Consider the following 27,757-nt stretch of genomic DNA (forward strand, 5'->3'; position numbering starts at 1 on the left):
GCCTCCGCTGGGCTCTCCTGGTCTTCTCCGGTCCTCTTCTGTCTTCTCCGGTCCTCTTCTGTCTTCTCCGGTCCTCTTCTGTCTTTTCCGGTCCTCTTCTGTCTTCTCCGGTCCTCTTCTGTCTTCTCCGGTCCTCTTCTGTCTTCTCCGGTCCTCTTCTGTCTTCTCCGGTCCTCTTCTGTCTTCTCCGGTCCTCTTCTGTCTTCTCCGGTCCTCCGCTGTCTTCTCCGGTCCTCTTCTGTCTTCCGCAAGGCCTTACTGGGCCTGCGTAGCGACGTCATTACGCCGCTGCGTACGCCATTCCTATTGGATGGCGTGCGCAGCAGCGTATTGACGTCATCGGAGAGGGCCCAGAAGACACCGGAAGACCAGCGCTGGACCCGGAGGGCACCCCGGAGCATCGGGGAGGGGTAAGTAATACTTACCGCACCACACGGGGAACATTAAGCTGCTATCCGGCAGCAGCTTAAGCATTTGGCGCTGCCGAATAGCACTTAATGCGATGGCCCCGACATAAAAACGCATCGTATGTCAATGCTGACATCGACATGCGATGGCCTCTGAGAGGCCATCGTATGTCGATTTCATCATATGTCGGGTCCATCGTAGGTCGGGGGGTCACTGTACTTAAATTATCCTTTTCTAACCCCTATCACTTTATCATTTTTCTGTATACAGGGCTGAATGAGGTCTTATTTTTCATGCTGTGATCTGTAGTTTTTATCGGGACCATTTTTGTTTTGATTGGACTTTTTGATCACTTTTTATTAATTATTTTTTGGTATATGAAGTGACTAAAAATTTGTAATCCTGGTATTTGGTATTTTTTTACATTTATGCCATTGACCGTGAGATTTCAATAATGTTATATTTTAATACTTAGACATTTAGACACGTGGCTAAATATAATATTTTATGGGGAAAAAAGAAGGTGCTTTAAAATTTTTATTAGGAGAGGGGCTTATTCACATTTATTATCTTTTTCTCCCCCCCCCCACCCCTTTTTTAGTCCCCATAGGGCTGTTTCTTTTACCAAACAGTGTGTCTTCAGTTCAGTGTTGTGATTACCGACCCTGATCAATGCCATAGCACAACATTGACCAATGTTATTGGCGCTCCATTACTACAGGCTGCTGAGGCTGCCGGCATTATTGGAGCACTGATTGGAAGAGGCAGGTAGGGAACCTCCTCCTGTCCTCCCAGCTGATCAGGACCCTGCTCCACTGAGCTACCGGCATGTGTTTTCGCCATTTTAGACACCGCACTCAACTTTGATCTCGGCATCTAAAGGGTTAATGCTTGCCATCACCCGAATTGGTTATGTCCAGCATTAGCCACTATGAGGCGAGCTCAGCTCCTGGGCTCGCTTCATAGACCTGATACACGGCTGCGTCGTATATGAACGATGGCAAGCCGTGGTGGAGTTAATCTCCTACCAGTGCAGGGCACTGCTGGGAGGAGAAAGTGAGACTCACGCAGGAGGGGCCAGACCGCACTGCATGGAAGACAGAATCGGCGACTCTCGTGCTGCCTGGCCCCTCCGGCGTGAGTCTCACTGTTTCTCCTCCCTGCATAATTGCAAAGTTTTGAGAAGAGCGATATCGTTATTACAATCCTTAATTATCACGATTCAATTGGGATATATCGTGCAGCTCTTCATGCAAGTTGATTTATATTCATATTGTTTTAGACAAGTATGTTGTGTAGTGATGCTGTATCAGAACTCTAAAGTATTGTAACGTTTCACTATTTATCTTTATAACAGGCAGATGACATCGAAAGCAAAATTCTAGAAATCATCCCCCCTGGATTTTGTCGTGGCACAGATGACTTTATTTCATTATTGGAAAAAGAAGTTAATTTTAAACCATTTGGCCCTATAATACATACATATACAGTTTACAATGAAGATGCTGGGGAGGAAATCACTTATCAGATACACAAGGTAAGGACTTTGTACATAGGTTAGAGAAATATATGCTGGCAACAAATCATCTTAATTTGAAGTGTATTACATTAAAGTAAAACTCACAAAAATTAAATATGACAACTAACCACGTCTTTGAGCTGTGGATAAATCCAGCACCAAAAATAAAATGTTAAAAGTTAAAAGCATAAAGTCCAGTGGTTCATGGGATTGATGGGCTTTGAGCATTAAGCCCCTAGTGTGGGCTACATAATAAATAGCTCAGGCTGAATCTGTGGGAATGCATAAATGAGCACATGACTACTATACCACTTATTTGGGGGTTATCCCTTTCAGAAGCATCTGTTAGGAGCATTGAGTCACCAATGACAGACACATCCAGTGACTAAAATGGATACCCACTGATGTATGCTTCACAAACAAGTCTTTGTCTCTAATGAAGTGGCCTTTTCTTATTGTGTTAAGTAGATACTGATCATTGTGTTAGACGTGGCCTAAAAATAAGGTTCAGTGTCCTACAACACTTTTATTGGTAGATGACAGCAGTTACAGTGCCCCTACCTACGATGGCCCCTACATACGATCATTTCAACATACGATGGCCTCTCAGAGGCCATCGCATGTTGAAGGCAGCATCAACATACGATGCTTTTGTATTTTGGGCCTTCACATAAACAGCTATCCGGCAGCGCAGACTGCTTCAGCTGCCACCGGATAGCCGTTTACGGTGCCCTGTGTGGTCCGCTGACGATCACTCACCTGTCCTCGGGGCTCCGGCTCGTCCTCTTCGGGATCCCCTGCATCGTCGGTGCTCTCCATCGTCGTCATCGTGTTGCTGTGCACGCCGTCCCGTCATCCAATAGAAGCGGCGTGCGTAGCAACGTGATGGCGGCGACGGAGAGCAAGGATGCTGGGGAAGCAGAGGCCTTGCCAGCGATGGAAGGCGACATCCAGGGCAGCGGTGACGGTCTGGAGCGGTGGGGACACGTGGGTATAACCTCCAATTCCAGTGGTCTTCAACCTGCAGACCTCCCAGATGTTGCAAAAGTACAACTCCCAGCATGCCCGAACAGCCGTTGGCTGTCCGGGCATGCTGGGTGTTGTAGTTTTGCAACATCTGGAGGTCCACAGGTTGTAGACCACTGTCCCATACTTTACATTGCACGGATCCCTCAACATACGATGGTTTCAACAAACAATGGTCCATTTGGAACGGATTACCATCGTATGTTGAGGCACCACTGTACTTCACTGTATAAAGCCACTAAAATAGCTTGCTTATCATAATAAATGGATATATATATATACTAAAAACAAAGGTAAACCTACCAGTGCAGTCTTCTTTCTTGCTTATTTTTCAGTGTTGGTACATAGGATGAATAATATCCAGTCCTTGTGCTTCCCCAAGTTAAATGGTTTATTATAAAGGTGTTACAAACACTTACAAATAGTAGCACTATACAATGCGTTTCGAGTTCGTTCCGAACTTTCTCCATTCATGCATTTCCAGTGTTATCCAGAACTTGCTTGTGCATCACAAGCGTAAGATTTCTGCACTTGGCTGTACACTTATCATAATGATGGCACGGTGCATATCCTTTCGATCTCAAGGGAATAAAGCTAAAGACAGTGGTTTCTGACACTTGTTTACCCCCCAACACCATGAGCCCAGTGTGCATGTGTGTGGTGGGGCCATCAAGAGTGGCTCAGTTCAGCTACCAGATATCTAAAGTAAGTGGTCTGTCTTAGATCAGCAGTGGTATGATTCCTGTCTATCGTTACAGCAGGGGACCTCCCACCCAAATATTCCTTCTCCTATGAATGGCCACAGTGTAGAGGAGATAATTGGAGCAATGACCAAGCATTTAGTCAATACAAGTCCAAGGGAACTCAAAAGGTTACTCCGGCGGAGAACAATTTTTTTTCTGTTGCCAGAAAGTTAAACCGATTTTGTTAATTACTTCTATTTAAAAACCTTAATCTTTCCAGTACTTTGGAGCATACAGCAGCTTGAAGGATTAAGATTTTTAAATAGAACTACACAACATCCTCTGGAGCATACAGCAGCTGATGAGGAAGTTGTATAGTTCTTTTCTGTCTGACGACAGTGCTCTCTGCTGACACCTCTGTCCATGTCAGGAACTGTCCAGAGCAGGAGAGGTTTGCTATGGGGATTTTCTCCTGCTCTGGAAAGTTCCTGACTTGGAGAGCAGAGAGCACTGTGGACAGACAGAAAAGAACTACACAACTTCCCTGGTTGGACTTGATGGACGTATGTCTTTTTTCAACCATACTAACTATGTAACTATGTAACTTTCTCTGGAGCATACAGCAGCTTATAAGTACTGGAAGGATTAAGATTTTTAAATAGAAGTAATTTACAAATCTATTTGACCTTAAAAGCGCATGTTTTTTGTTCTGAAGCCTTAAAACCCATTATGGAAAGAAATTCCTGCTCTGAAAGATCTGGCTTAAGCATTACATGGCTGCGGCAAGTCGATATGTGAAACCTCCTGCAGCTTCCCGTGATAACAGACAATTCTTAAAGGTTTCATTTGCTGGACATTTTGCGATCAGTTAAAACGTAACTTAAGTTGCGCTCCGGCGGCAGGATATGTGTTAAAATTTTCACGCCACCTTCAACTTGCGTGGGACTTCCACCATATCCACATCCTGATCACTGTAGTCCCAGGCTACAAAGAGGCCATGAAAATGTAAACACATATCCTTAGTTACGCTAAGTCAACTGATGGCTATGGATATATCTGACCTAAAAGTGTATTATTATTTGCAGTAACGTTATACCTCACCTGACTTTGACATTTGCCCTAGGCTGACTTGACCTGTCCAGGCTTTGGAGAGTACCACGAAAGGCTCCAGACCTTCTTGATGTGGTTCATTGAAACAGCTAGTTACATTGATGTGGATGATGAGCGATGGGACTACTTTCTGGTGTAAGTGCCATTCTAAATTGACATTAGACTTCCCTCTGTTAACAATGCTTGGAGTTTTAATTGGTAGACACCAATTATACAGCAACAGTATAATGATAATTTTTTCCCAGGCAAGACAAACCATTGTTTACAAGGCTCACAATTTCCCTTCATTGTGTTTGTGGAGGCCTCCAGAATGGCGCTGAATTAAACTCTGTTGTCTGTCGGAGTGCTGAATGTGGGCTTAAACAGTAAAATGAGCTTTTTGCCTGTGTCCCTTTTACTTGCCACCCATTCATTGTGCACAATAGGCAAGTGCACTGAAGTGATGCAAAGAGGGCTGATTTATCCAAGTTGCAGCTCACCAATTAAGTGAATTGTGCATTCAGAATAAAGCAGGTGTACCCATTGGGCCCTCACAGCGTAGCTTGCTGACACTGGAAACTCTCGCAGAGAATGGAAAAGGAAAATGGACCCTGCATGGGAGCTTGCCTGTAATTGACCCGCTTGGCTTTCTGTTTTATCTGCAGATTTGAGAAGTACAATAAAGACGGGACTACACTCTTTGCGACTGTAGGCTACATGACAGTCTATAATTACTATGTGTACCCAGACAAAACCCGGCCACGTGTAAGGTAATTGCCTGAGATGCACGTGCCTTTTCTTTCTTTTTTTTTCCTTCCTTATTTTGTTTTATAAGTGAATTTCGCTGAAGTTCCCAATTCTACCTATAATGGTGATTAGCATTTTGAACACAAGCGGATGCTGGGTGAAAAAGGAAGCGGAGCAGTCAGAGCCAGACTAATGTTTTTCTGCTGAATCTTAATTGTAACATTAAAATTTTCTGTAACCTGTGAAATAATTAGTTTTTAGCAACTAATGAAAGCCTTTAAAATAAGAGCTATAGGAGAAGGTAAATAACATTTACTTTGTATTTAAACTAGAGCTTGCTTGAAATATTAACTATACTAATATTTTATGCTCACCCACTGATAAGCCATAACAATAAAACCACCTGCCCAATACTGTGTAGATACCCCCGGTGCTTCCAAAACAGCTTTGACCCATTGAGGCGTGGACTTCAGAAAATTGTTTGGCGTATATGGCTATGTATATGTATTTGTGTTATGGTGCGAGTCTGATGACCTGAACAGATCCGTTTGGGTCATCAAACCCATGTTCAGGCCCAGACTTGCTTATGCAATACAGATGTATATACTTAGCCGTAATACTCCTGTGTGAAGCCAGCCTTAAAGGGTTACTACTAGATGGACTGCCTGACATCTCATCTCATTCAAGTCTATGGGACTTCCGGCATGGGATGTCAGGTACTCCGTCTGATCACGTAAGTTTTGGCGCTAGTCTAGGGCATTGCGACTTCACTTTGTTTAATTCGAATCCTGCCACCGGCCAGAATGATTTCAACCTTTTAATTTACCAAGCGTTTGAGAGAATATCTGGAAATTTGGAGGCCTAGTCAACTCCATGTACTCTGTAATGTTCCTAAATCCATTCCTGGAAAATGTTTGCAGTGTGCTGATAGAGGCCACTGACACTAGGCAATACAGTGACCCCCCCCCCCCCCCCCGACCTACGGTGGCCCCGACATACGATCATTTCAACATACAATGGCCTCTCAGAGGCCATTGCATGTTGAAGGCAGCATCAACATACGATGCTTTTGCATGTCGGGGCCATCGCATAAATGGCTATCCGGCAGCGCAGACTGCTTCAGCTGCCACCGGATAGCGGTTTACGGTGCCCCGTGTGGTCCGCTGACTATCACTTACCTGTCCTCGGGGCTCCGGCGCGTCCTCTTCGGCATCCCCTCCATCGTCTGCGCTCTCCATCGTCACCATCACGTCGCTGCGCACACCGTCCCGTCATCCAATAGGATCGGCGTGTGTAGCGACGTGATTGCGGCGACGGAGAGCGAGGATGCCGGGGATGCAGAGGCCTTGCTGGAGCGTCGGGGACAGCGATGGAAGGTGACATCCAGGGCAGCGGTGATGAGCGGTGACGGTCCGGAGCGGCGGGGACAGGTGAGTACTACTTCCTATGCCTGTGGTCTTCAACCTGCGGACCGCCAGATGTTGCAAAACTACAACACCCAGCATGCTCGGACAGCCAACGGCTGTCCAGGCATGCTGGGTGTTGTAGTTTTGCAACATCTGGAGGTCCGCAGGTTGTAGACCACTGTCCTATACTTTACATTGCACGGATCCCTCAACATACGATGGTTTCAACAAACGATGGTCCGTTTGGAACGGATTACCATCGTTTGTTGAGGGACCACTGTATCACTGTAATGAAGAGATGTATTTAGTCCATACAATGGTTATGTAGGTGGCACATGTTAAAATAACATCCACATAAATACCAGGAGTCAAGTTAGCAGAACATTGCCCAGAGCCCTACAGTGCCTCAGCCAGCTTCTCTATTTCCTATAGTGCATTGTGGTGCCATCTCTTCCTTAGGTAAGTGACGCACATGCACTAGGCTGTCCATATGATATAAAAGAAAATCAGGCCACCTTTTCCCATTGCTCCATGGTCCAGTTCTGACCCCCCAGCCCCGTGCACAGCATGCTGGGTGTTTCTGACTCCCTTTTTATTATAGCCAGCCTTAAAGGAGATCTGCAGTGTATAACACTTATCCCCTACCCCCCTTACACTTATCCGAACACTGAGACCCCTCGCGATCCCCTGTACGGGCCCCTGCCGTGCCCGGCACCCTTTCTCCATGTATCTCTATGGGAGAGGTGGAGATACAGCGTTCGTGCATCCCGGCCTCTCCCATAGAGCTGTATTTGGGGGGGGGGGGGGGGGTGTAGGGGATAAGTGTTGTACACCACATATCTTTTAACTTTTTCAGCCGTTTGTGCTATAGTAGCCCTTCTGGGGGATCAAACCAGACAGGCTAACCTTTGCCCTCCATTAGCAGCTATAAGCTTTGGCCACCCTTGACCCTGTCACTGGTTAAACAGTTGTCCATCCTTATGACCCCTTTTGAAAGTATTAAAACATCATGATTGTTGAAAAGCTTTTTTGGCATGTTACCCAAGTTGAGATCGGGTCTCAGTTTTTCCGGCAGGCCAGGGAGTAGAGCCACTCACTTCACCAGCTTATAACCTCCCGATCGAAATGGATCTCAGGATGGAGACCCAGTGTTATCTCAACTGGGGCAAAATGGCAAAAGTTGTTCTAAATGGCAGTAAAGCTTTAACACTGCATACTGGGAACACCCCACTAGACCTGCTGTTCTGCAGATGTTCTGACCCAGTTATCTAGCCATCACAATTTAGCATTTGTTAAAGCTGCTCAGAACCTTACACCATTTTTCCTGCTTTCAATACCTCAACTTCCAGAACTGACTCTTTACTTGCTGCCTAAAATATCACACCCTTTACAGATGACATGGTCACAAAATGCTCAATGTTTTTCACCTAATGAGTTTTTCCAATGTTATGGCTGATTGGTGTATTATTTGTCGCAGTACATGTGTTTGATACATAAGGGATTTGAAGTTTAAGTTTTACCTTTTTTCTTGTTTCCTTTTGCAGCCAGATGTTGGTTTTGCCTCCATTTCAGGGTGAAGGACACGGGGCTCAGCTGCTGGAAACAGTTCACAGATATTATGTTACTTCCCCCAACATTTTGGATGTTACAGGTTTGTGGCACCCCTATTTCGTACATGATCATGTGCAGTCTTGCTGGCATCTGAATAGCGTTACTCCCCAGTGTCATTTCTCCTGTCCGGATCTTCAGGTTTCTTGTTAATGCACTTATGATTTCTATGATTGTATCCATCTTGTTGCTGGTTGTCTTTCTTCCACTTTCTGTCTTTATCTCTTTTAAGAGAAAAAAATATATAATTTTACCTTATTTTTATTTAACCTTTGCAGTTTATTAGATCATATATTGTGATGAAAGAGGGAATGTTTCTGATTCTATTCAAAGACATTCTGTAAAATAGGATTGTGATTATTGAGCTCCAGAATCCATAATGGTTGGAAACATGAAGCTCTCAACCTAATACATCAGGAAATGGTTTTCAGGCTGCAGCTATTTAGTTGGTCTGCCTACCCCTACCATCAATCTGTCTCCATATACAGGTCAATGTTTTTGGACCTTCAGTGGGGGTCTGAGGAGTCTGCTTTCCACATGTTTCTCCTTGCCCATCTGGGCTTGGTTGTCAGGTGTCTGTCTTTACACAAATAGAAGGCCTGTGTTTCCTTCATGCTACCTATTGACGCACCTGACTGGTTTCCTTTAAAGTACACTAATCATTTGATAATGTCGTTTTGATTGATTGAGGGATGAATGTGGACCACTCTGCCCTTTCGTTTAGTATCGAGTTTATGCCTCACAGTATTCATAGTGGGCCTCTACTTGTAGTCCTGATGGCAGGATACGTGCTAAAATCTTACTGCCACTTCTGATCTAAAGTTCCATGTAAGACTTAATCCATATCACGTTAACTTTTGGAACAGGTCACTGGATCAAAAGCATCAGCGAGATTTAGGCACGTATGCTGTTATTGAGACCACAAATAGAAGTATGCATATCATCAAAAACTGCTACAAAATAAATGTAATCCTTTAACAAAATGGACAAAGAAGAACAAACTACGGATTTGTGAAAAAACTTTTTTATTTTTTATTTTTTTTGCATGGAAGTGTAATGAGCCAAGAGTTCAGTGCTATAGCTCCATAAAACATCTAAAGCAAGACCTGAGCAGAGCCAATCTGACACAATAGGGCAGAGCACTTAGTTTAACCCCTTAAGGACTCAGGGTTTTTCAGTTTTTGCACTTTCGTTTTTTCCTCCTTACCTTTTAAAAATCATAACCCTTTCAATTTTCCACCTAAAAATCCATACTGTGGCTTATTTTTTGCGTCACCAATTCTACTTTGCCATGACATTAGTCATTTTACCCAAAAATTCACAGCGAAACGGAAAAAAAGTCATTGTGCGACAAAATCGAAGAAAAAACGCCATTTTTGTAACTTTTGGGGGCTTCCGTTTCTACGCAGTGCATATTTCGGTAAAAATGACACCTTATCATTATTCTGTAGGTCCATACGGTTAAAATTATATCCTACTTATATAGGTTGGATTTTGTCGTACTTATGGAAAAAATCATAACTACATGCAGGAAAATGTATACGTTTAAAAATGTCATTTTTTGACCCCTATAACTTTTTTATTTTTCCACGTACAGGGCGGTATGAGGGCTCATTTTTTTGCGCCGTGATCTGAAGTTTTTATCGGTACGATTTTTGTTTTGATCAGACTTTTTGATCACTTTTTATTCATTTTTTTATGGTATAAAAAGTGACCAAAAATACGTTTTTTTGGACTTTGGAATTTTTTTGCGCGTACGCCATTGACCGTGCGGTTTAATTAATTATATATTTTTATAGTTCGGACATTTACACACGCAGCGATACCACGTTTTTTATTTTTTTATTTACACTGCTTTTTTTTTATGGGAAACTTTTATTAGGGAAGGGGTTAAATGACCTTTATTAACACTTTTTTTTATTTTTTTTATTTTGTAAAAAAACACACTGATCTCCTATGCTGATCACTGGCGTGTATTAATACGCCTGTGATCAGTGTTATCGGCGCTTGACTGCTCCTGCCTGGATCTCAGGCACGGAGCAGTCATTCGTCGATCGGACACAGAGTAGGCAGGAAAGAGCCCTCCCGGTGTCCTGTAAGCTGTTAGGGACGCCGCAGCGGTCCCGAACAGCCCGACTGACTAGCCAGGATACTTTCACTTTAGAAGCGGCGGTCAGCTTTGACCGCCGCTTCTAATGGGTTAATACCGCACATTGCCGCGATCGGCGATGTGTGGTATGAGCCGCGGGTCCCGGCCGTTGATGAGGGCCGGGACCGACGCGATGTGATGCGACCCCGCTTCATATCGCGGGAGCCGGCGCAGGACGTAAATATACGTCCTGCGTCGTTAAGGGGTTAAGGTTTCTGCCCCATTGTTTTTGTGTTAGTTTTTATAGGCTGTGTTCACGTATGTCCGGCAAACGGGTCAGTGAACCCAGCTAAAAACTTGACGCAACGGATAACAACATGCATCAGCTGGCATCGGTTGTTTAGGATCTGGCGTACATTATTTTCGGACTTCAGACCAGGGAGCACAGCAAGATGCGTTCCTTCTCTGTCCAACTTGAAACCCCGGCTGAATGTGAACTGTCCTAATCAAATGAATGGGATTCTTAGATGTCTCAGCACCCAGAATCCCATTGATTGAAACTTCTTACATTTCCCTATGTGCAAAAATAAGTTTTTTTAATTTATTTAATTGTTATTATTACTACTACTACTGCTAATAAGTCATCTGGCTGCAAGAAGACATAGTAGGCATTTCTACTGCTCTCTTATCCTGATGTGTAGGTTCTATTTCTGTGAGATTATGCTGCACTAGTCAGATTGAGAAATAAAGCCCAGAACCCTCGGACGGTCCTGTTAGAGAAGACCCTGCTTCAAGGTGGTCACTTCAGTTGTGCTTTTTTTCTTGTTTCTGAAAACTTCCCTGGTATTCTCTTCCAGACTGCCTGGAATAATACTTAATTGTATGTCGGTGCCTAGGAATGGTTTAATGTAATTAGAGGTCTCCGTCAGGAGTTGTAAGGACGTATTTGGGAAAGAGGTTGAACTTTCTTCTTGTGGTATATTGAGAACATTGAGGCAGCACACTTGGAGACAATGGACTTTTTTTCTTGTACAAAAGAGCCTCTGAGGCCTGTGTTACTTCTTTAGTATTTTCTACTGATACTTAAGTGTCTAGTTGAGCTCACCTCTATTGTGTGCTACCCCTCTCTTCACAGAAATGTCCCGTATGAACTTTTGAAGTAGACAATAATGTTCTTCTTATTTAAGGATTTAACAACATTTCTGATTAAGAAAACATAATGATAGCCGATTGCTAAAATGTTCAGACATAGAAACCTTGTACTTCTATTACTGTATAATTCATCTTTTCATTGCTCAATACTAATGTCTAATCTTAGCCATCCTCTCTTTTTTTTGGGAAAGTTTCAAAGGTTTATTCTAATTTGGCAAATTGATGGCATGTTGCTTTGTGCAAGGATCTGCAGACGGCCCGTTTTCAGAGTGTGACCAGGAGCACTCTTGTGCAGGGAAAACTTAAGAGGATACAGTGCAGCAGCCCCTTTATTCTTAGCCTAGGTGGGAATCCCAGCAGTCACAAAGTGATGACCAAAAATGCGGTCTGACCAAAAATGTGTATCACGGTATGTTTGTAAGTTATGGTGGTTCCACGGTATTTAACAACCCCCCCTTCCAAATCATGTGATCCGTATTTATTCGGTATGAACAGGTATACCGCTCAGCACTAGTATAAACTATTGATATTAAAGGGGTTATCTAGGAATAGAAAAACAGGGCTAATTTATTTCAAAAACCGTTCCCTGTCGGTTGGTTGGTTGTGGTTCTGAAGCTCTGTTCCATTGTAGTGAATGTAGCCAAGTTGTAATACCCCACACAACCTGGGAACAGATGTGGAGCTGTTTTTGAAAAAAAAATTGCTTTGTTTTTCTTTTACTGTATAACCCCATTAAATTAGACAACTACTATGGACTTTTAAGTGCATCTCCTAGTCCAACTATATACACTAGTTAACGGGGTTTACCTAACGCCACACCCATCCCCTATCTGTAGGATCAGTGGTAGTTCAATGGCCAGGAGTTTCATGTCCCCATGTTTGAATGGAGCAGCAGTCAGACATGCTTGCTACCAAGCCAATCAATTCTATGAACCGAAAACAGGTCAGACCCGTAGAGAGGCAACACACATGACTGCTCCGTTCAACCAGGGACACTGAACCCCCTGCTTTGGTCGTGGGGGTCCCAGCTGTCAAGCCCACATCTATCAGACACTTTTTGTTGTTTACCACTTTTTGGTATAGCGATAATTCACACTATGTAGTTTTTGAACTTAGGTGACTGCTTTGCTGCAGTGTGGTGTATTTAGGGATCACATTTAGCCACAATGCGTGTTTTGTCATGCCCATCAGGCCCTGCGGTAGGAATTAAACCAAGTATGCACACTACAGATATTCCATCCCCATTGCAGCAGAATCTAATTTATTTCAATAGGATTCTGCTGCTCAGTACAGACTACAGAAGTTCCATTGGGGAACTTTCGACATGGATCCGGATTCCACCAAAAGAATAAACGTTTATAAATCCGCCCCAAAAAAAGCTCATTAGTCAATGGGATTTTGATTTTCGATGCTTATTTCTAGATTCCATGCATGGCAGGCGCTGCCTAAACTACTGAGCACTTTGACTATGTGGACACGCACCATCCCCATTGAAACCAATGCAGTCCAAAGTGCTGCAGAATCCCATTGAAAACAATGGAAGGCTCCTGCAATGGAATTTCCAAGTGGAATTTTGTGATGTAAATGGATCCTAACTCTTTTTTTATTTGGTGGTACTGGGTACTTGGTGGTACTGGGTAGAGATGAGCGAACTTACAGTAAATTCGATTTGTCACGAACTTCTCGGCTCGGCAGTTGATGACTTTTCCTGCATAAATTAGTTCAGCTTTCAGGTGCTCCGGAGGGCTGGAAAAGGTGGATACAGTCCTAGGAGACTCTTTCCTAGGAATTTATCCACCTTTTCCAGCCCACCGGAGAACCTGAAAGCTGAACTCATTTATGCAGGAAAAGTCATCAACTGCCGAGCCGAGAAGTTCGTGATGAATCGAATTTACTGTAAGTTCGCTCATCTCTAGTACTGGGCATAGTACTTTCTATAATATAAAGATATTGGAAGAGATCTAATCACTGTATTAACGAAGACATGATTCTGTGTATTTAACACCATCTGTAGCATAAAATGAATTTGTCTCTCTCCGCGCTCAGCATCTGCAGTAGTCGGTATAGGAGATCCATTGTGGAAGATAAGCAGCGAGTCTTCTGTCTGTTTGAAATGTATCTGTCATGTTAATCAGTAAAGCCTGCCTCAAGAAAATGTTTTCCAGATTACATTGGGCTTTATTATGCGATTACTTCACTTTTCTTTGAAGTCCTGTAATGTTTTCCGTTTCAGATGGGTCTCAGATTTAGTCTGTTACACCAGAGACTAACATTTGCTTATGAGATGTAGAGATAAAATCTGTCCCCCTCAACCTAACGCTTGTAAACATAGATTTTTCTTGTAGACATAGCAAGTCTGCCCTCCAAGATGACTTTACTTTACTGGAGGGAGTGGGGAATAATCCTTTTTGAATGCTTTGCCTCTTCTGTCCTTTTGATTTGAAATGTGTTCAGAATAATACATGCAATATGGATATTCAGACATCTACTGAAGGGCGGTGGGGCTAAAGCGGCCATTCATCATCTGTAATCTAGAGCTTGTAATCTTTCAAGATTTATTGAATTACCACCTAAGAAAGGGCTTCCTGCACTGCTTATATAGCAATGATGTTCAGAGGGGGGCGTCTCTCCGTAGCTGGGGTGGTCTTCCTTCTGTAGAACAGATGTTTGGGGATTTTTGTGTTGATAATTTTGAAATGTGTTCATTAAATAAGTCACTGTTCAGATTTTATGTAGTGTTGCCTCCAGCCCTTCTGAACACTGAACAGGATTTAGATGTGAAGCGTCAATGTCTGGTCTGACATCCAGTTTGTTCCATCATTTTGCTAGTCAGTTAAAGTAGTTATACAGTGGTCCCTCAAGTTACAATATTAATTGGTTCTGGGGACGACCATTGTATGTTGAAACCATTGTATGTGGAGACCAGAACTCTATGGAAACCTGGTAATTGGTTCAAAAGGCACCAAAATGTCATTCAGAAATAGGAAAAAGTTTTAAAGAGGATTAAAGAAAAATAAGTAGATAACTAATACAGATAAAGCAAATCCTTACATATAAAAGTAATAAAGATCTGCTGGGAGCTGTAAATCACTGTCTATGTCAGTGTTTCCCAAGCAGGGAGACTCCAGCTGTTGCAAAACTACAACTCCCGGCATGCCCAGGAGTTGTAGTTTTGCAACCGCTGGGGGCACCCTGCTTGGGAAACACTGGTCTATGTAGAGGACAGGAGCTTCTTCGAGGTCCTGTACAGTACACGCAATGTCCTAAAAAAGTAACATGGAGTCTCCCTCACCTGGTGTCCAAAGGAGCAGGTAACCCTGGTATAGGTAAAGTGTACAGAAGAACATGGAATACCTTCTTTACTGTAGGGGGCGCTACCATACATCAGTCAGTGCATATGCTTCAGTAATACAGGGGTTTTACCAGTGAATGTCCATTCTGATTGGTCAGTTCTTCCAGTTGTGACACGTTTCACAGATCTGGACTGTCTGTAGCATTGTATGTTGAGTCTGGTTTCAACTTACAATGGTCGAGAAAAGACCATTATATGTTGAAACTATTGTATGTTGAGGCCATTGTAAGTTGAGGGATCACTGCAACAGCTTACACTCTTCTGAGAAGACTTAATACGAGATTGTGGAGATGTCTGTGGGGACTTTTGTCCATTTATCCATTTGTGAGGTCAGATACTGATGTTGGAGGAGAGGTCCCGGCTCACAACCTCTGTTCTAGTTCATCCCAAAGGTGTTGGATCAGTTTAGGTCCGGGCTCTGTGCAGTCAATCAAGTTCTTTTGTACCAAACTCCCCTTATTTGGACCTTGCCTTGTACCTCCAGGGCTCAGTAATGCTGGAACACAAAAGGACTAACTGTTCCCACAAAACTGAAAGTATACACTTGTCCAAAATGTCTTGGTATACTCATTAAGATTTCCCTTCATGGGAACTAGGGGGCCTAGGCCAAGCCCTAAAAAAAAAAAACGTCCCCATAGCATTATACTATACTTCTTCAGCAAACATTACACCATGCCACAATGCAGTCAAGCAGGTAGCATTCCCCTGACAGCCTCCATGCTCAATCTCTTCCATCAGTTTTCTCTGCTCCAGTGGCTGCGGCTCTACACCATCCATCACTTGGCCCAGTGGTGTAAGGCTGCTCTGCCATGGGGTCCCATGCCATGAAGATTCCAGTGGGGCACACTTTTTTGTGCTGATTTTAATGCCAGATGATGTTTGATCTCTGCAGTTATTAAATCAACAAAGCATTAGTGACTTTTATGAACTATACCCTAAACATTTAATGTCCGAGTGCTGTAACTTTACATGGTCTCCAACCTGTGGACCTCCAGATGTTGCAAAACTACAACTCCCAGCATGCCCGGACATGCTGGGAGTTGTAGTTGGCTGTCCGGGCATGCTGGGAGTTGTAGTTTTGCATTATCTGGAGGTTCGCAGGTTGAAGACCACTGGTCTACAATTCGTGGCTGAATGGTTGTGGATTCTAAGCACTTCCACTTCTCAATAATTCCACTCACTACAGATGGTGGAAGATCTACGTGGAAAGAAATTCCATGACTTGACTTGTGTAGATCATAGACTACAGAACAACGTGCAATGTATGTCAGGCAGCTGCTTCTAAGGCCAGCAGGATATTGTTATGTATCAAAAGAGGCATGGACTCAAGAGACAGGGAAATAATACTACCGCTTTATAAAGCATTTGGCGCCAGTTCATAAAAGGGACGATCTGGAGCTGGAAAGGCTACACAGACATGCAACTAAACTAATAAGGGGCATAGAACATCTTCGCTATGAGGAAAGATTAAAATAATGAATTTGTTTAGTCTTGAAAAGAGACTTTTTAAGGGGTACTCCGGTGGAAAACAATTTTTTTTTTTCAAATCAACTGGTGCTAGAAAGTTAAACAGATTTGTAAATCAGAACGAAGATAGAAAAATGTCCGCACTCACCATGCCATATCAAATAATTCGCTTTAATGGATTCTTCAGATTTCCATAAAAAAGCATAAGACAGAAACACCCGAGTGCAGGGAGGGGGAGCTGCTCCGGGCAGGGAGACTAGGAGCGGCTGTCAGGAACAACAGCACCGTTTCGCGTTATTCACGCATCTTCCGGTTCCTGGTTTTCTGGGATACCTCACAGGTATATATTGGAGAGGGGATACCTGTGAGCTATTCCAGAGAACCAGGAACTGGAAGATGCGTGAATAACGCAAAACGGTGCTGTTGTTCCTGACAGCCGCTCCTAGTCTCCTTGCCTGGAGCTGCTCCCCCTCCCTGCACTCGGGTGTTTCTGTCTTATGCTTTTTTATGGAAATCTGAAGAATCCAATAAAGCGAATTATTTGATAGGGCATGGTGAGTGCGGACATTTTTCTATCTTCGTTCTACTATATATGAAAGACTGTCTCTGTGATTGTCCAGCACCATATACCAGCCATACACCCGAACCCATTGATTGCTGCACCTGCATAGTGGTTCTCTAGCAGTGCCCACCCATTTTTTCTACCTCTACTTACTTCGCTTTGTAAATTACTTCTATTAAAATCTTAATCCTTCCAGTACTTATCAGCTGCTGTATGCTACAGAGGAAGTTGTGTAGTTCTTTTCTGTCTGACCACAGTGCTCTCCGCTGACACCTCTGTCCATGTCAGGAACTGTCCAGAGCAGGAACAAATCCCTATAACAAACCTATCCTCCTCTGGACAGTTCCTGACGTGGACAGAGGTGTCAGCAGAGAGCGCTGTGATCAGACAGAAAATAACTTAACAACTTCCTCATCAGCTGCTGTATGCTCCAGAGGAAGTTGTGCTCCTCTGGAACATACAGCAGCTGATACTGGAAGGATTTTTATATAGAAGTAATTTACAAGTCTCTTTTAAAGTGTACCCATCGTCAACAAAAACATATAATGTAATATACATTGGTTAAAATTTGTGTATATTTTTGGGTGAAAAAAAATGCTGTCTCTGCAGCTATTGTCTGTGTGTCCAAATACAGGAAGTTAGGGCGGGAAGGGATCTGTGCAGGCTCCTAGCTTGTCAATCATCCTCATGTGTGAGCTGGGAGCGTGTCATAGCGCCTCAGTGCAAACTTTTCCTTAGTGCACAGAGCCCTGCTTGTCAACACTCACTCCTGTATTTGGTCTCCTCATAGAGCATGCAATATCTGCAGGGCCAAACATATACACATTTTTTAACCAATGTATATTACAAATATTCATATAATGGTATTATCTGCATTAGGTACACTTTAACTTACTGGCGCCAGTTGATTGGAAAAGATTTGTTTTCCAACAGAGTATCCCTTTAAGGGGGGGGGGGGGAGAGATATGATACACTTTAAATAAGTATATAAATTACCCTTACAGAAAATATGGGGAAAAACTGTTCCAGATTAAACCCCCTCACAGGACAAGGGGGCCCTCCTTCTGTCTAGGGGAAAAAGAGGTTTAGTCCCCAAGAACTGTGAATTTATGGAACAGTCTACCTCAGGAACTGATCACAGCAGGAGCAGTTGTGGGCTTCAAAACAGAGTTAGATACATTCCTACAGCAAAATAACATTAAGGCTTATGCAGAAATATAGAATCGAATCCCGAGAATTGCTGCGTAAATTTTTTATGTCCCCCTGTGGCTGCAAAAACATAAAAAAAACAAAAACTTTAACTCTCCTTCCTTTGTTCCCCGTTGCAAAGATATCGGTGTCACGTTCCTCCGGTGCTTCTGGCTTCTTAGTCTGGAAACGTCACAGTGCAGGCAGCGTATCTCCAGCCGCATGTAAGGAACCCGGGCAGCAGGGAGAAGGCGGGGCCCAGGCTCCTTACATGAGTGTGCTGTCCGGGCATGCTGGGAGTTGTAGTTTTGCAACATCTGTAGGTCCACAGTTTGAAGGTTGCAGAAGTTTTTTTTTTTTTTTTTACTTTTAAACCACACACACACACACACACACACACACACACACACACACACACACACACACACACACATATATATATATATATATATATATATATAAAATTATTTATTTTTATTTTTATTTTTTTATTGTTTTTTTTTATGTTATCTTTTTAGTTTTTAGCAAATCTCATCCTAGAAATCTAGTGGTAATGTTTCTAAATAGCTTGCACCTTGTCGTTGTATAAATACATCCTAATTGTTTAGGGGGAAAAATAGCTGTGGTCAGGCACGGACATTACACACAGATATTATACGGATACTATACGATACAGTTTAGATATTTTATCTGTCCCGTAAGTATATGATATATCTATATTAAAATGGAAAAATTTATGCAAAATGCTTTTGTGTCTTGGGTTTTATATATATTTCGACACCGAAAAGAAAAGCTTTGCAGATCTGCTTCTGCTTTGTTGCAGAGGTGGAATCTTAGAGGCGATTAACATGCATGAGCTATTTTTATGCACATTTTAAGTGCTACTTAAGTGTTTATTACATATTTTCTCTGTGCCCAAAGGGGTGATTGCATGTATTTGAAAAAGCAGCCTCCAAATGTGTAGCTTTATATATGTATGGGATTTTTTCTACCTCTCTAACCTTTTTATTTTTTTCCCATCACTTTTAGAGCAGATTCCTATATAACAAGAAATAAAGTAGACGACTGTATGTGTAACTACAAAAAATAGTTGAAAATATTGAGTGTTATTGCAGATAAATATATAAATAATGCAAGGATTACATGTATATGTATATGCATGTGCTTATAGTAAAAAAATATACACACACACATTCACTAACTCGCTCGCACACATTCACTCGCTCGCACACATTCACTAACTCGCTCGCACACATTCACTCGCTCGCACACATTCACTCGCTCGCACACATTCACTCGCTCGCACACATTCACTAACTCGCTCGCACACATTCACTCGCTCGCACACATTCACTCGCTCGCACACATTCACTCGCTCGCACACATTCACTCGCTCGCACACATTCACTAACTCGCTCGCACACATTCACTAACTCGCTCGCACACATTCGCTCGCTCGCACACATTCACTCGCTCGCACACATTCACTCGCTCGCACACATTCACTCTCTCATGCTCTCTCCCTCTCATGCTCTCTCCCTCTCATGCACTTGCTCTCTCCCTCTCATGCACTTGCTCTCTCCCTCTCATGCACTTGCTCTCTCCCTCTCATGCACTTGCTCTCTCACTCTAATCTGCCTTAACATTATAACTAGAGATGAGCGAACTTACAGTAAATTCGATTCGTCACGAACTTTTCGGCTCGGCAGTTGATGACTTATCCTGCATAAATGAGTTCAGCTTTCAGGTGGGCTGGAAAAGGTGGATACAGTCCTAGGAAAGAGTCTCCTAGGAATGTATCCACCTTTTCCAGCCCACGGAAGCACCTGAAAGCTGAACTAATTTATGCAGGATAAGTCATCAACTGCCGAGCCGAGAAGTTCGTGACGAATCGAATTTACTGTAAGTTCGCTCATCTCTAATTATAACCACTGAAATTTAAAGTAATTCCCATTGAATGTATTGTAATATTGGTGCATAACGTGTGGGAAGAAGGAAAATGGGCAAGTGTAATGATCTGAGTGACTTTGGTAAGAGACAATTCTGTTGACTAGACTGGGTCACAGCATCTCCAAAATGGCTGGTCTTGTAGCGTGTTCCCAGTATAAAATGGTTAGTACCAAAATGTGGTCTAAGGAAGGACAACTGGTGGACCAGTGATGTGGTCAGTCATGAGCACGCAAGACTTGCATTGTAACTTTTTGTGTATCCACAGACTTTTTGTGTATCCACAGACTTGTAGCCATCCCTGTCTAAAAAGTACCTACATTAAGCAAATAATCATCCGAACTGGACCCTGAGCTATGGAAGAAGGCTTGGCTTTGTCTGATGAGAATCATGTTCTCTGTTACATTATGTGCTTGTGCATCACTTACCTGGGGAAGAGTTGGCACCAGGATGCACTATGGGAATGAGACAAGCTGGTGGAGGCACTGTGCTTCATTTGGTTTATGTTCTGCTAGGAAACTTTGGTTTCTAACATTCATGGGGATGTTACTTTGACACATACCACCTACCTAAACATTGTACAGACCAAGTCCCTCCCCTTCATGGCAATGACATTCCCCATTAGCTTCATTCCAAAAAATTTCAGATATAGTTTGAGGAACAGAGAGATCAAGGTGTAGTGTCTAGGCTGTGAAATCCCCAGATCTCAATCCGAAAGCAAAAAAAAAAAAAAAAATTATTTTATGAAATCACAACATCAAATTTTTTGCTAGATCAAATGCTTAAAAATCATTTGTTCTAATGCTGCTTTCACACTATAAAGTTGTTCCGTTATAAACATCCGTTAGAAAAGCCTTAATAATGGATGTTAAACATCTGTTACAAAATCCCATTCAAGTCTATGGTATTTTTTTTATTATCCGTTATGACCCGTTATAGCCCGTCATGAATAACGGACTTTATTTGTGATGGAAGAAAAAAACGGCACATGCACAAATTTTTCTTCCGTCACAAGAAACGGGTAAATTAACGGCCGTTATTTTTAACATTGAAGTCTATGGCAAATGAATAAGCCTTTATGTCATCCGTTTGCACTTGGTTTATAATATCCATTATTACTTCTGAGCATGCTCAGAAGAGGTGACATCAGCAGACTCAAGCAGTGCTGAGGGACTACTACTACAACTCCCATCATGGAACAGACTTTTTTCCATGATGGGAGTAGTAATTCCCTGGCTGCGGGAGTCTACAGACAGCTGGGGAGGCAACATTCGTGTTTGTACTACTACCCCCATCATGGAACAGAGTCTGTTCCATGATGGGGGTTCTAGTACAGGGGCTGAGACCCAATGCGATCAAGAGTTATTAAGCAGGGGAGCTGGCGGCATGGTCCGCAACCCTGCGGTGTATCGTGTGTTTTTACTTAATAAAGATATGACCCCAGCCAGCATATACACACACCCCCACCAGCACATAAATGTGTGTGTGTGTGTATGTGTGTATATATATATATATATCTATCTATAAAAATTAGGGATCGACCGATATTGATTTTTTTTTAGAGCCGATAACCCGTGAACTTTCAGACCGATATTCAGTGCGTTTTAATTCGTGTGTGTGTCTGTGCAGGTATACACCCTGATAAACAGTTTCTGGCCCCACAGAAGCTGCTGCAGATCAATGATTTAAAGCGGCGCTTTTGCGGGGCCAGAGACCGCCGCCGCCACCCGCTTCTCTCGCCCTGCCTGTCCTGAGTCCAACCACCGCCGCTGCCAGAGACCGACGCCCACTTCTCTTCTCCGGCCTGTCCTGAGTCCAACCACCGATGCTGCCAGAGACCGCCGCCGCCGCCACCACCCACATCTCTCCCCCCTTCCTGTCCTGAGTCCAGAAACCGCAGCCACCCGCTTCTCTCCCCCTGCCTGTCCTGGGGTCCCGAGTCCAGCCAACGCCGCTGCCAGAGACTGCCGCCGCCACCTGCTTCTTTCCCCCTTCTTGTCCTGAGTCCAACCACCGCCGCTGCCAGAGACCGCCGCTGCCCCATTGCCTCCCCCATCCCCGGTTTTATAATTACGTGTTCCACGCTACTTCTGGCTCTGGCGGCGTCCTGAGCTGTTGTAATTCCTATATTTTATATATATAATGCGCTGGAGGGGGTCAAATCTTTATTAATGCTCTGCGGGGGGCATATTATTAATGTGCTGGGGGGCTAGATATATAGGCTATATGTCTGCAATCCTAGCCCCCCCCCACAGCACTTTTAATATACATATGGCCCCCGCTGCCACTCACAATGTTCATTTTAAAAACCCCGCCGTGAGCCCTGAATGGCTCCTCTGTACCAGCCATTCAGGGCTCCCCGCTGGGGATTTAAATATGAAAGTAAAAAACACAGGATACATTGCAGGGTTGCAGAGCATGCCGCCCGCTCCCCTGCTTAATAACTTCTGATAGCATGGGGTTTCAGAAGTGAGACCCGATGCGATCAATCCCTCAGCCCCTGTACTACAACCCCCATCATGGAACAGACTTTGTTCCATGATGGTGGTAGTAGTATAAAACAATAATGTAGCCTCCCCAGCTGTCTGCAGACTCAACCAGCAGGGGAATTACTACTCCCATCATGGAAACAAGTCTGATCCATGATGGGAGTAGTAGTAGTCCTAGCTGTGGGAATCTGTAGGCAGAGGTGTTAAAACTGCTCTACATGAGGGATGTTATAACGGGTCTTAACGGATGAATATTTATTCAGACATTAGTACCCGTTACTTTATCCGTTATTATACATCCGTTTTTACACAGTAAACTGATGTATAACAACGGATGAAGGCTCATAGTGTGAAAGGAGCCTAAGCGTCACAGCCACAGGGCACCTTCAGAAGTGACAGGGATTTGAATGCTGTGGCTGATCAAGTGTATACACGTCGAGTAGATATATATTATAATGTATGTGTGTATACATGAAGGAATGTGAGGCATGCAGATAGTGCATCTTGCACCGGATGTGTTTGATGAGATTTTCCTCCTCTTGAGTGTAAATGTGGTTACCATATGTTGAGGATCTGCCCCCTCACTCAGATGACTTCTGTAGTTTGAACTTTTTTCCTGTTTATGTCCCAAGGTCTGCCGTTCCAAATGCCGTACCATTTATTATTGGCTGATTTAGCTGATTCACCAAAGTGCTAGCTGAGATATATATATATCTCGGCTAAGCTATATGGTGGTGCTCAGCAATAAAAGTCCAAAGTATAAACCATCTCAACTTTCATGAAGCAAATGAAAATATATATTTTATTATATTTGAATAAAAATATATAAAACAGATGAATTGTAAATAATTGATATCTGTAGGTCATAATATTACTATAGACAAATTAGCTGCATTTATGATCAAGTGTAAAATAGTTACAATCACAATAATGCCCCAGATTTACTAAGATTGTCAGATTTTCTAAATCCTTATGTCTTCGGGTTTTAATTTCTCATCCCACTTGATTAAGTATCTTTGCTTTCCACTCAGTTTCTGTTTTTTCACATGTGACTTTGTGCCAATGTGCGCCAAACACTTCACTTAGGAGAAAACAGACCAATGTAAACTTGATTAGAAAAGTGCAAACACCATTGAGACAATATGTGACAAAACTATAGGAAAATCCTACAAAAAAATTCTACTTTTAGCTTTTGTAATGTACAAGCTTCTCCAGCTAAACTAAATAAAAACATCACCGGTGCATCAATGATTAGTTTTTTCTTTTTTTTTACATATACTGACAATGGCCCAGATTAACTAAACTGAAAGCCAACATTTTTTATTTGTAATTCACACGCTCTAGATTTTGTTGCAGAAATTTCTGAAGGATGATGTCTTGACAGTAAACACATGTATTTGTGCCCTGAATGGGACAGTTGTTGTGGAAATTTCTAAAAGGGGGTATTCCATTATTATAAAAAATAAATAAACGCACACACAATGGGGGAGATTTATCAAAACCTGTGCAGAGGGAAATTTCCCCAGTTGCCTATAGCAACCAATCAGATCGCTTCTTTCATTTTTAACAAGACCTCTGCAAAATGAAAGAAGCAATCCGATTGGTTGCTATGGGCAACTGGGCAACTTTTCCTGTGGACAGGTTTTGATAAATCTCCCCCATTGTGCACAAGTGTCCGGTCTTGGCCCGTGATTGGCTGAACGGGCAGGTCCTGTGCTCCAACCTCTTGCCCAGAAGCAGGAAGAAGAGCTTAACAGCCGGGGCCAGGAAGGAGGTGCTGTTGAGGACTGGGGAAGGTAAGTATCACTTTTTTTTTTTTACTCCAGCGCCTACAATAAATAACACCCTTCTAATGATAAGCAAATGCACAGGGGAACATGTGTGAAACATTTTTTTTTCTGATACCTTGATCAAGGATGACCTGGTCAGCACCATGCACTCGGTCCTATGTGGCGCACATTGTAGAGTCATCAGTCATCCAGTTCGGTTTAGTCTCCCTGACATATTGTTTGACATACCCAGAGGTTGATGTCAAGTGTGTATATTTCCCTCTTGAAGAGCAAGCCCCTCTGTTGTCTTGGTGTGACTTTAGAGAATTCTCCAGCTGAGGTTCCTTGCTCTATTCACATGTAACATGATGTTTGACAACTACTAAAGGTCACGTGGAGTTGAGGTGTGCTTCAAAAGGACAATTTCAGAAAGAATATTCAATCCCGGCATGTCCGCTGCAACCTCTGGCCATAGGAATAAGACAGCTGTCTTCTGGTCTACTCCTATAAACGTGTTACTCCTGCAGATGAAGTGAGATGACTGTCTAGCAGGCATCACTCATTTTCGGAAAATAATAGAAATCAGACTGTTTTTGATTACTATATAGATGTATTTATGAGAAAAAATATTAAGATTCTGCACAGAATGTTGAACCTTTAGGCTAGGGAAACACATTGCAGATTTTCTGCAGCAGAAAATGTGGCAAAAACAGAAGGATGCAATGTGTGGTCCTACCCATAGGGTCCAATCACACGTACATCATTTGCTGCAGACTTGGTAACTTGTTCAATCCTTTAGTTACATTGATTTATTCAGCGTCTATTTTGCAAGCGCCCTCCATGCATCTCCTGCTCTTCAATAGAGATGCATGGAGGGGGGGGGATGTCGACTACTGCTTCCTGCATGGGGACATCTAAGACGCCAGGCAGGAGATCGTGGAGGGTCCCAGTGGTCGGACACTTATACCCTATTCTGGAGATGTGGGATAAATTTAACTAAACTGGATTACTCCTTTTAAGGTAGTGTTCCCCATCTGGGGTTCCTCCAGCTGTTGCGAAACTAAAACACTCAACATGCCCGGACAGCCAAAGGCAGCGTTGTTTAAAAAGTGTATATTTTTGTGCCTGCAGCCATTTTCTGCGGCAGATTTCAATGTAAACTAAATGACTAAGCACAGCTTCTAATCATCAGTTACGAATCCTGTGTGTGTGAACGTACCCTAAAGAAATCCATAAGGACAAGTAAACTTTCTTGTGTAGTTAAAGAAATGTTTGCCTCGCCATGAATTGAACCATGTTAATATTAAAGGTTTTCTTTCTGCGGTTTATGAGCTGGTAATTCTGCGATCGGCTAAATACTCTGGCAGGAAAAGGGTGCGGGGTGCTCTCAACAATTAAATCTTTTTGTCTCCTTCTCTTTGACACGTCGGGTAGTTATGTGCTTACAGTACAATGGAGCGGCTAATGACTATGAATAATGGTAGCCAGGCTGGTTTTCCCAGGCAGCTGCTTTCTTGCCTGGGATTAAAAAAGCCTGTGTGCACAGCTACTTAATAGTGTAGGTAATATGTAAAAAAGTCTCCACTCATCCCTATCACAATCTCCTTTGGTAACTTAATGCTTCATGAACTCCTTGTCATGTTTTTATTTAAGTTTTTTTTATTTACATTTTATATGGTGACTTGTATTCTGTAATAAGTAAAATTAATTATAAATTGGATAGCACAAAGTTGTAAGGAATATTATTATTCTATATTAATATTTATTTTACTACAAACTCTCTAGTGCTTTTTCCTTCTGTAATTTTTTCTGTCTATAATTTTGTCAGCAACATTTTAGACTCTAATTACATTTAGTATGTTGGGTCCAATAATCACAAGTGACATTCCAAGTCCAGTGACCATTCGCACTAGGTTGCATTTTTTATTTTCTGGTTTATCACAGAAGATCTATTACATGACTGATTTTAGCGACTCATGATGGACCTTACAATGGGATCCATCAGGTTCTGTTGTGATGGCTGTTCTTTTAACGGGAAGAACCGTACTGCACTAAATGACTGAATCAGTAACAAAGGCTCTGAGTAAAGCCTCCAAAGCTGATGTGAACAGGGCCATGTACAATTCTGATGCAATAAAGTTCATTGTTTTTTTTGTTTTGTTTTTTTTGGATCTCATAATTTCATCTAATTACCCATAATTATTGTACTGCAAATAAGGAATTTTACCTAGTTTACACAGAATCTCTAAGTGGAATCTGGATTTCACGCAGAAATTTTGTTGTAGCAGAGTCGCATTGTTTTCAGTGGGATTCTGCTGCACCATACACATGGCGGAACTCCCGATTCTGGCCTCCACAGCAAGATTAAAGATCCCCTAAGGATATGGGATAAGTGTCTGATCGCGTGGGGTGGGTTGGGGTGTACCAAGGGGCATGTCCAAACGATGAATTGGGTGTGTTGACCACCACATAAAGCAGTGGCTCAAATGCCCTCTCAATGCATCTCTATGGAAGAGTCGGAGCGCTGCACTTGGGAATCTCCGGCTGTCCCATAGAGCTGCACAGAAGGAGCGTGTCAGCCATCTCTTTGTGCGAGTTGTAGTTTTGCAACAGCTGGAGGCACACTGGTTGGAAAACACTGATCTAATGCATATAACCAACTTTATAGCTAGTGCTAAATCTTGGTAGCTTAAAGTTATATTAAATAAAGCCCACAGGAAAAAGAAGAATTCTGCTTTAATTTTCCAAAGGGTTTCCAAAAAAAAGAGAACTGAAATTTGATTGGTTGCTGCAGGCGACTACTCCACCCTCTCCTGCGCCAATTTTTATTAATCTACGATATTTACAGTGTGATCCATGTATAACTTGGAACAAGCCAGCACTTTCCGCTTGCCAACATGTATTAGAAGTTGTCCTCTAACTTTAGACTTTACATGTATAGTTGTTTTATTGACAGAATCGTAGTATATTTTTATTGAGTCTGTTGGGGGGAAAAAGGTCTAAAATTGTCTCCTTTCCACCCCTTTCTAGCTGAAGATCCATCCGAGAACTTTGTCAGGCTCCGAGACTTTGTTCTCGCTAAATTTTGCCAAAATCTGCCATGTTTTTCTCCTGAGAAACTTCTTGAAGGGTTCAGCAAAGAGATGGTGACAGAGGCTCAGCAGAAACTCAAAATAAATAAGGTACTTTTATCCGGAGTGCCGGCTCTGAGGACTTACTGTACACTGTATGGCCGTTGACTCGGACAAATTCCTAG

The 27,757-nt window shown here is 42.7% G+C and overlaps 1 protein-coding gene and 1 long non-coding RNA gene across 3 annotated transcripts in view; one reads left to right on the forward strand and one right to left on the reverse strand.

The window, feature by feature from the left end:
* Positions 1-27,757, forward strand: part of HAT1 (histone acetyltransferase 1) — an 84,824-nt gene that overhangs the window by 47,514 nt on the left and 9,553 nt on the right. For both annotated transcript variants that reach the window (XM_056536113.1, XM_056536112.1), the window contains exons 5-9: positions 1,766-1,945; positions 4,760-4,881; positions 5,391-5,495; positions 8,423-8,529; positions 27,532-27,683. In XM_056536113.1, the coding sequence (XP_056392088.1) occupies positions 1,766-1,945; positions 4,760-4,881; positions 5,391-5,495; positions 8,423-8,529; positions 27,532-27,683 (666 nt within the window). The remainder of the gene's footprint in view (positions 1-1,765; positions 1,946-4,759; positions 4,882-5,390; positions 5,496-8,422; positions 8,530-27,531; positions 27,684-27,757) is intronic.
* The window catches only part of LOC130285030 (uncharacterized), a 101,011-nt gene continuing 81,789 nt past the window's right edge, over positions 8,536-27,757 (reverse strand). The window contains exon 4 of the long non-coding RNA XR_008847224.1: positions 8,536-8,710. This is a non-coding gene — a long non-coding RNA (uncharacterized LOC130285030). The remainder of the gene's footprint in view (positions 8,711-27,757) is intronic.

This window comes from Hyla sarda, chromosome 8 (assembly GCF_029499605.1).
Source record: "Hyla sarda isolate aHylSar1 chromosome 8, aHylSar1.hap1, whole genome shotgun sequence".
NCBI classification, from domain to species: Eukaryota; Metazoa; Chordata; class Amphibia; order Anura; family Hylidae; genus Hyla; species Hyla sarda.